The following is a 9,480-nucleotide window of genomic DNA, read 5'->3' as shown; positions in this document are numbered from 1 at the left end:
GTGTGTGTGTGTGTGTGTGTGTGTGTGTGAGGGAGGGGGAGGGGCGGGCGGTGGGAGTGTTTGCAGTGGAAAGTGAAGGAGTAGCAATACACACACAGACAGACAAACACACAGACACACACACACACACACACAGACACACACACACGTTACTTGCTCAACTTCTATATGGGTGTGATTGCAGGCAGACAGCGTCACACCTGACGAATGCAGCCGTGAGCAAGCACGCAAACAAGTGCAAGACCAGCAACCAAGCCAGCGACAGCTCATTTTCCCCAGAGTGCCCACAGCCACTGCACAAGTACTGGCAGCATGCCGAAGTGGGTGAAGCGAACACGCACACGGTGATGCAGGACGTCAAAGCCATTCTCCGCCGCGTCGTCATGTCAAGTCCAACCATTCGATCGGTGGGAGAGAGGGTGTGTGTGTGTGTGTGTGTGTGTGTGTGTGTGTGTGTGTCTGCTTGTGCTTTGCTTCTGTGTGTGCTTGCTTGTGCTTTGCTTCTGTGTGTGCTTATGTGTGTGTGCTTGCGTGATGTTCACCGATGCAGCCTGACATCCATTTCACACACTTGCACATTGGTAGCGCCACTTGCCGCCGTGTGGACTGGACTGCTTTGAAATCCACGGCGTCGACATCTTGTTGTGCGTGAAGAGAATGCTGTTGCATGCATGTGTGTTTTTACGATGGTAGCAACGATGCTGCTGATGATGATGGTGGTGTTAGTCCTGCGATGTTGATGCGATGACGATGATATCATGGCAAAGATATGATGTCCACTGCGAGCGCGTTTGTGAGGATAACAGCAGTTCATCATACGTTGACCCCTGCGTCATGCTTCCACCACCCTTTCACAGAACAACGGCCAGCGGTCGCCTTAAACCCGTCCTTCTCGAGGTGACGGGACGAGAAGTGCGCGCGCGCGCGTGTTCGGGGTTGTTACCTCAAGAACCCATGGCGTTCCAGCATGTCCCGCGTGGGCAGAAGTAGACATCAATGTTTACACTGACTCACACACACACACACACACACACACACACACACACACACACACACACACACACACTCACACTCTCACGCGCGCACACTCACTCACTCACACACACTCACTCACTCACACTCACTCACTCACTCACACACACACACACATGCGTAGGTGAACCACAGCCCAGAACTGTACACGCCGCAGCATCCGACAAACGACGCCGTACACATGCGTCTGCTCAGGCACACGCGCACGCTGCTCATGTTGTGAGTCATGTGAGCGCTTTGCGTGTATTGGAAGCTCAGACACAGGCGGGGGGGGGGGAGAAGAAGAAATATGCCACATGCTATGACGCTGTTGCATTTTGCTCATCTGCTCACGTGCTTGCATGCACAGTCGCAATTGTGACGACCTCAGCTCACGACCGCGTTCACGCTGGTTTCAACACCGTAGGGACGAGCAGGATGACACGTGGCACGTGCTGCAGCAGTGCGCAACAGCTGAGGAGATGAAATCGTGCGCGCACCAGCCATCGGCAGCGCTATGCAACGATGACAGCGTGCTGCGCTTGCTCTGGCACTGCCGGCAGCAGCGACACACGCAGTTCACAGACGTGATGCTGGCCTGCCCGCCACACACGATGGAGCCACCGTTTCAGCAGTGGTCATCGCCGCACATGCACACGCTCTGCTGCTGCCACTACAACCCCGCCCCTGCTACACCATGACTTGGATTGGGAAAGAAGGAGGAAGGGTTGATTTTAGTATTGGTGAACACATGCAACAGCATTAGGTGAGGGTTGGTTAAGTGATGGACACGTGGGTAAAGGAGAAATAAACAAATGGAAACGCACAACTGCGGAGCTGCAACGAAGCCACCAGCATGCACACACACACACACACACACACAGACCCTTCCTATCCGTGTACGCCAGCCTTGTCCCTCCTGTTTCCGCCCTCAATGTCACCTTTCACACAGCGGACCATCTGCGCCAAGTCTGCTGGAAAGACGCGACAACAGCCGCCAACAACGGTGCAGCCCGCTGCCTTGATGCGCCGCACCCACGCCCTCGACGTCAGTGCACATGGCCCCGCTGTGTCACCATCACCACCATCACCACCATCACCAACATCACCACCATCACCACCATTGCCAAAACCACCAACACCATCGCCGTCACCAACATCGGCAGTGGGAATTGGCCCCCAGGTGCGCGTGTCTGCGTCCCAGGCCTCGCCCTTGTTCGGGTAGCAGAGCACGTGCAGTCTACGGCGCCCAACACAGCGGGCAATGGCGGTGACGAGCGGCGCCGCAATCGCCGGCGATATGCAGTTCACTCCGATGCCAATCAGCGACCCAGCCCGCTGCTCATCAAACGCGGTGACTAAGGATGCAACGGCCGCTGTCACGTCGTCTCCGCTCGCCAGGCGGTGCGCATCGCAGCACTGGAAGGAGAGCCAGTATGGCGCTTCCGGCAGCGTCTCCTGCATCATGCCCACGATGGCCAGGGCCTCGCTGGCCTGTGGGATGGTCTCGAAGGCGAGTACGTCAGGACGCGCACGCCACAGGATGAGCGCCTTTTCGTGGTGGAACTGTGCCAGGCGCTCAGCATCGTAACCACCCCTGTACTCCGATCCGTCCGCAAGGAACGCCCCATACGGCCCAATCGACGCAGCCACAAGCGGACGCGGCTGTTGCTCCTGTTGTTGTTCGTGTTGTTGTTCGTGTTGTTGTTCCTGTGGGTGCTGCTGAGTGCCGTGAGGTGGTGGATGGAGGAGAAGATGGCGGGACGACGCCCACGATGACGATAGCGTTCGTGGTGCTTGTGAAGAAGAGGAAGAGTGTTTGTCGCGCTCAATGTGCTGTTGTTGTTGTTGTTGTTGTTGTGCTTGTTGATGCTCATGGATGGCGGTGCGCGCGAGGGTGACGCTGAGGGCGATGGCATGGCTTGCTTCTTCTTCCGACAAGCCCATGTCGCGCTTGAAGCCCGCTACTGTACCCTGGTAGCTCACAGTCGTCAGGATGTCAGCACCCGCTTCCAGAAAGGCCTAAAATGACGTATGAAGTGTGGCAAAGAGGAGGTGGCAAGGGGGCAGAAGTTGAGAAGTAGGAAGGAGACACCACAACGCCAGTGCAGCAGTAGCAGTGCAACAACACGACAAAGACATGAAGACATGAGGAGCAAAACAGGTACAAAAGTTGTAAGGTTGTACCCTCACACACAAACACACACAAACAAACACACAAACACACACACACATATTTACTGACGCGGTGGGCGTCGATGACGGCGCGATGGTTGGTGTCGGAAAAGACATGGCTAGTACCGTCGTCGTCGTCGTCGTCGTCGTCGTCGTCGTCGTTGTTGTGGCCATCCTTCCCCGCTCGTTCCCCCGCTTCTTTGCCTTGTCCTCCAGTGCTCGCAACCAGCAGTGCAGCTGACCACAAGGTCGGGTGCAGTGGTCCGCGTTCCAACTCCAACAGCGAGGACAAGCCGCCGTCCAAAACCAACGGCGACACCATGATTTGAAGGGTGACGGGTGTTTGTTTGTGTCCGCACACCCTGTCACAACCTGTCAGTGTCGTGTGCGTCCATTTCCACACAGTCACTCATGTGCTTGAGTTTTTGTGTCACCCCCTGACCGCACAACTGCCTCCCTCAATCCCTGCTTCCCTCAGTCCCTCACAGCACAGAGGCCACATTGAGTTGACACACTGGCGGTAGCCTTCGTTCTGTTCATTTTCCACGCACTCACATCGACATCAAAATCACTTCTTTCAGCCCGTCTCCCAGTGAGCCAGTGTGTGTGCTGTCAGGTTGTATCCTTGTTTCCTTGTTTCCGCTGCACGTTTTGGTTTGAGCGCCACCTCAGCCCCTTCTCTTCCAGCCTTCTCTCCCTCCCCTTGTTGTCCGCTGCAGGAGGGAAGATGAGCGGGCTCATCTTCATTTCGAGTCGACTGCAGGAGGCTGCGCATGAGTCGATGGTGCTATTCCAGCAGCTGCAGACAAGCAACGTCCACGTGTACATGGAGGATATGGAGCGCCAAACTACACCTGAAGAACAAGCCGCAACCCACGAAGCCGTGCGGAACTGTCAGCTCGCCATCATTCTGGGCACAACGGACTACGGCAGGAACACCGAGTTTTCCTGGGACACCCACGACCAGCTGCAGTACATCGTCCACAACAGAAAACCCTTCTTCCTCATCAACGTGCGCCAGTGCGACTTTAGGCACCAGTACGCGCGCGAGATCTTGAAGGGCTGGGAGCCGCAGTTTTGGTGGTTTGTCAACCCTGCGGACAGCGTAGGCTGCGTCCCGCCAGCCTTGATGGACGAGCTCCTGCAACATTTCCACGCGGCCAGGCTCAAAGAGCCCTCGCCCTGCCCAGCAGATGCCGAGAGACAGTCAGAATCCCCCAGCGAAACCGAGCAGCTGCCTCTGCAACAGTGGCTCGCTGCGCACCAGCTGAGCGACGCCATTGGCAACGTGCTCAAGCGTCTGGACATCACAAGCATCCCCAGGCTGGAGCAGGCGACGGCGGCCCTCAGGTGCACGAAGCTGCGCAGAAAGATCCAAAGAAACCCAAGTGCCCTCCATCAATATAAACCCGGCGAAAACGTTGGCCAGGTGCTTGAAAGCATGCTGAAGGAGGCACGGGTCAACGGAGAGCCCCTGGCGCCGGCACAGATTGCACGGTTTGTGAGAGCATGCAAGCTGCAGACGTGGCGCGGGAATGCAGTTCAGGATGACAATGGTGCACGAGCCCCGATGGACACAAGCGACGCACAGCAAGAGGAAGAAGCGGAAGAGGAGGAGGAAGCTGCTGCAGAAAGTGGGCAGCAGGGAAACCAGATGCAGGAAGAGGCAGATGCTCCACATCCTGATGCAGACCGTACAGATTACATTCTGGGACGCTTGCAGTATGTTGACGTGGAACCGGACGTGTTCACCAAAATCTTCAGCATCTGGAACAACGCCTGTGGCCCCGAGCTGAGGTTGGTTTGCGCTGCCCATTTAGTGTGTGAGCAGTGGCCTGCCTGTCCGTGCCACGCTACAGCGCTACGCACATCTTTCTCACACACGATTTCGCCTTTTTGTCATGGTTACAGCCTGAGCAAAGCTCGGTTGGGCGAGGCTGGTGCACTGGCACTAGCCGAGGCACTGCAGGAGAATAACACGCTTCACGCACTTGAGTGAGTAGCATGAGCATACATACATGAGTATGCACGTGTGTGTATGCACGTGTGTGTGCATGTGTGCATGCATGTGTGCATGCGCATGTGTGTGTGCATGTGTGTGCATGTGTGTGCATGTGTGCATATGTGCATGTCTATGTGTGAGTGTGTGAGTGAGAGTGAGCGTGCATGCACATGTGCGTGGATGTTCATCTATGTAGACGTACATGTGTCTGTATGAATAATGCATGTTTGAGTGTATGTGGGATATTGGTCTCTGTTGCAAGAAACGTTGACGGCTTCTACTCTGATGAAAGTGCCGCAAGTGCTCATGTGCATAAATGCCTCTGCCTGGCTGATCTGCCACGGCACTCCTGCACTCATGGCTCTGCCACTTGCTGCTTGCTTTTATTCAGTTTGAGCGGCGCCGACCTTGGGGAGGCTGGCGGGCACCACATTGCCGAAGTGTTGAAGGTGAACCAGGCACTTCACACGCTCAAGTAAGTGCACTTGTCGCCTGAGTTTCACCGGTGACACAGTCGAAAGTCGTTGTGTTGCCATTTGACTCGGATCCAGAGCATTTGGGATCCTGGCTCACTAGGTGTTCCTGCCTGTGTGCAACTGGCTTGCTTGCTTGATCTTGGCTTTCCAGCTTGAGTGAAACGCGGGTTGGACTGGATGGAGCATATCTAATTTGCCTGGCACTCAAGCAGAACCAGACGCTTCACACCCTCAAGTACGAACAATGATGTGCTCATGCGGTTGGCAAGGGTTGGGGGAGGTGGTTTGGAATGAACTGCATGCAAGCTGGTTCAGTGTACGCAGCCTGAGCGAATGGCGCCACCTGTCCATCCCCCTCTGTCTGTGCGCGCGCGCGCGTGTGTGTGTGCGTGTGTGTGTGTGTGTGTAAGTGTGTGTGTGTGTCTGTCTCGCACTCACACACACACACACACACACACACAAACACACACACACACACACACACACACACACACACGCACGCACGCACGTACACTCACACACACACACAGCTTGTGCAGCACGTTATTGGGTGAAAATGGCGCACTTGCACTTGCCGGGGCATTGAAAGAGAACCGCACACTGCACACGCTCGAGTAAGGAAACCGTTCTTGCGCGTGTTCTTGTGACGTGCTCAGGTGAATAATGACAGCATGATCTGCAAACACGTGTGTGCGTGTGTTGATGCATACTGAAGATGCAAGTAAGACACTCCAGCATTCGCGCTTGAGGCTGGCACATCATAACAAATGCGCCCTGCTTGTGTTCTTGTTTCACTAGTCTGGACTGCAACTTCTTGAGCGACACCGCCGGGACAGCCATTGCTCAGTCGTTGCAGCAAAACAAGACCCTTCGTGCGCTCGAGTAAGCGAACAAATTACACATATGGCGCCTCGCACTTGTTTCATTCACGGATGTCTGGATGTAAACGTTTACAGGTCTATCTACTGTGCAACGCTGAGTTTTTACATCATGACTTTGACTCGGACTTGAGTACACAAGCTTATTACTTATTGCATGACACTTGACGGCGATATCGTTCTCCCCTTTGTCCGTGTAGGCTGAACCGATTTTGGGGCATCTCTGACAGCATCTTGACCAGCATCAACGCTGCTGTGGCGCGAAACAGAAGGCACCATGAGGCCCTTCCTTCATTCCTTCAACATGAACTCACCTCGCACACCACAATGAGCGTCTTTGTGTGTGGCGATCAGGGGACCGGCAAGTCCACGCTCGTGCGCTCGCTGCAAGTGATTGGAACACCCTATGATCCACAGCAGTCGTCACGAGACGAGGCTGACCGGCCAGATGAGAGAACGGTTGGCGTCGAGTTGCGCAGGGTCCGCATTCCTGCCCCAAACATGCCCGCACCTGCGCTTGACGAAGTTGGTTTTGGCCAGAGGGGGGCGGCGGCCTTGTTCTCTGGCGCTACGCTTGGCAGTGGGGAAGACGCCAACCACCCCGCCAACTGCGATCTCCACGTGTTCGACTTTGCCGGAACAGCGGAGTACCACGTCGCGCACGAGCTGATGCTGTCCGACCACAACGCCGTCTTCGTCGTGTGCGTTGCCCTGAGCACGGACTTCAACACGTTCCGCTCGTCCCTCTACCGCTGGCTCAGGTTCATCAAGACTCGCCTGCACCAAGCAGCCGCGCACTCTTCCCATGCACCGCCGCCCAAGGTCATCGTGGTTGGCACGAGGGCGGACCAGCCGCATCCGGGGCACCGACTTGCCATTGATATTGGTGTCACGGCCGATGTCCTGCGCTTCGAGCAGGGCGACGCCCTTCTTGCCAGCGAGGAAGTGGCGAGCTGGTTTGGCGGCAGCATGGAGCTACACCCGCACGTCGTTGCCCTCAACTGCCACGACACCAGCAGCGACGAGTTGAGGCAGCTGGGAAACTTACTTCACAACATATGGGAGGACGTGCGAGCACGCGAGAATCAGGTTCCCATAGTGGCACGTGCCATTGGTGAAGCTTGCGAGCAAACCAAGGAAGGACTGTGGACTATCCAGAACCTCATGCAGGATCTGGCTGAAAGCGCACCTGACTTGGAGTTCATCCCCGACGCCGACAGAACCATCATCAGAAGCTCGCTCAGGTATCTCGCCGTACAAATTGCTTGGCATGTGGGGGTTGGGTTTTGATCTGGTGCGGTTGTCCAGCGGATGGGGGCACGCGTCTTGCTTCACCAAGTGTATTGATTCACAATGTGGATCGATTCACTGTGTGGATTGCTTCACTGTGTGTATTGCTCTGCCAAGTCTCTCGCTGCATGAAGTGTATTGCTTCACTGCGTGTATTGCTTTGCGAAGTGCCTCGCTTTCTGGTGCACTCATGACTTCGTTGTGCGTGCTCTGTTCTTGCGGGGTGGCTCGTGCTGTTGTCAGCCACCTCCACGTGCGCGGCAACCTGCTGTGGTTCCAGTCAATGCCGTCCCTTCGCGACCACGTCTTCATCTCGCCCTTCTGGCTGCTCAGTACCATCCTTGGGCCCGCACTCGCACCTGAAGACTTTCACGACATCAAACAGCTGAGACCGCGTGATGGGGAAGTGACACTGCAGGAGATCAGGGCGGTGTATGGCGATCTTGTGCCGGCAGAGCAGGTCGTGGATGTGCTGTCCAACATGCTGCTCTGCTACGAGCTTCCACCACCTGGGAATGATGAAGCAGCGACTCCCCGCTACATGCTGCCATTTCGACTGGGAGCGACCGAAGGCGTTGAATGGGCAGATGACGGCCAGGCGCACGTGTTTGGTGGCCGCCGCTTCCTCATTCGTGAATCGAGCGGGATGCTGTTTCCACCTGGCCTGTTTCCTCGCCTGCAGACAAGGGTCGCAGCGCTGTTTGATGCAGGGAGCACCAGCTTGTGGCGGAAAGGCTTCCATGGCCGACTGTTTGACACCATCGAGTGTTTTGGTCGCATTGATGGCGACAGCAGCATCGACCTCTGGGTTCGTGGCATGCAAGGCGAAGCAGAACTTGCCTGGCTGGCACTCTCAATGGTAAACAATGTGTACATGCGAGTGTGCGTGTGCGTGTGTGTGTGCGTGTGTGTGCGTGTGTGTGTGAGTGAGTGAGTGAGTGAGTGAGTGAGTGAGTGAGTGAGTGTGTGTGTTTGTGTGTGAGTGAGTGAGTGAGTGAGTGAGTGAGTGAGTGAGTGAGTGAGTGAGTGAGTGAGTGAGTGAGCGAGTGAGTGAGTGTGTGAGTGAGTGAGTGAGTGAGTGAGTGAGTGAGTGAGTGTGTGTGTGTGTGAGTGAGTTACATACTTGAATACGTGTAAGTGAACGTGGGGTTATTGGGTGTCATGCTGCGCCTTGCCTTGGCGAAGGTTGTGCGATTCCAATCTCCCCGCGCAGTTGGCAGCTGTTTCATTCACTCTCCCATTCCCCTCGTGTTTACCTCCCTATCCCTGTGCCAACAGGTGCTGTTTGAAGCCGAAGAAGAAGCCAAAGGCATTGCGTACGACCAGCTTGTCCTGAGCCACGCCCACCTTGCGTCGTACCGCCCAAGCCCCGCTGCCTATCCGTTGGAGCAAATCGAGCACGCCCTTGGTGCAGGACAAATACGCGTATCTCGAATGACCCCGCGTGATGATGGAAGCGGTGGGAAGGAGGGCGTCATGGACGAGCTCAACAGCTTGCTCCGCGAAGACTTGTTCCTTGGAGCCCGTGCAATGGCCAGTCGTACTCAAAGCTGACACATGCGCACTTGCCTGCATGCATGTGGGCTCACTTGTTCATGACGTGCATACAATTGCACGAAACGACGTTTTTCCTTCTGGTGTTCTGTTC

At 55.8% G+C, this 9,480-nt stretch overlaps 3 protein-coding genes across 3 annotated transcripts in view; 2 read left to right on the top strand and 1 right to left on the bottom strand.

Annotated features, from left to right (window-relative positions):
- The window catches only part of PTSG_12768 (uncharacterized protein), a 3,613-nt gene extending 1,773 nt beyond the window's left edge, over positions 1–1,840 (top strand). Inside the window, exons 5-9 of the mRNA XM_004990402.1 lie at positions 185–407; positions 586–644; positions 858–897; positions 1,157–1,251; positions 1,439–1,840. Coding sequence (XP_004990459.1) covers positions 185–407; positions 586–644; positions 858–897; positions 1,157–1,251; positions 1,439–1,712 — 691 coding nt within the window. The 3' untranslated portion in view covers positions 1,713–1,840. The remainder of the gene's footprint in view (positions 1–184; positions 408–585; positions 645–857; positions 898–1,156; positions 1,252–1,438) is intronic.
- Positions 1,841–1,902: 62 nt separating this feature from the next.
- PTSG_08668 (homocysteine methyltransferase) lies at positions 1,903–3,508 on the bottom strand (the record flags this gene model as incomplete). Its single annotated transcript, XM_004990401.1, has 2 exons — positions 1,903–3,033; positions 3,257–3,508. 2 exons carry the CDS (start codon positions 3,506–3,508, stop codon positions 1,903–1,905), a joined length of 1,383 nt encoding a protein of 460 aa, XP_004990458.1.
- A 40-nt stretch (positions 3,509–3,548) lies between these two features.
- On the top strand, positions 3,549–9,386 carry PTSG_08667 (uncharacterized protein; the record flags this gene model as incomplete). Its single annotated transcript, XM_004990400.1, has 9 exons — positions 3,549–4,983; positions 5,098–5,181; positions 5,580–5,663; positions 5,816–5,899; positions 6,195–6,278; positions 6,463–6,546; positions 6,743–7,786; positions 8,076–8,691; positions 9,111–9,386. Exons 1-9 carry the CDS (start codon positions 3,914–3,916, stop codon positions 9,384–9,386), a joined length of 3,426 nt encoding a protein of 1,141 aa, XP_004990457.1. The 5' UTR covers positions 3,549–3,913.
- Between the last annotated feature and the right edge of the window lie 94 nt (positions 9,387–9,480).

This window comes from Salpingoeca rosetta (genome assembly GCF_000188695.1).
Source record: "Salpingoeca rosetta unplaced genomic scaffold supercont1.24, whole genome shotgun sequence".
Taxonomy (NCBI): domain Eukaryota; class Choanoflagellata; order Craspedida; family Salpingoecidae; genus Salpingoeca; species Salpingoeca rosetta.
The sequence above is the reverse complement of the archived record's forward strand: the minus strand, read 5'-3'. Positions and strand labels throughout refer to the sequence as shown.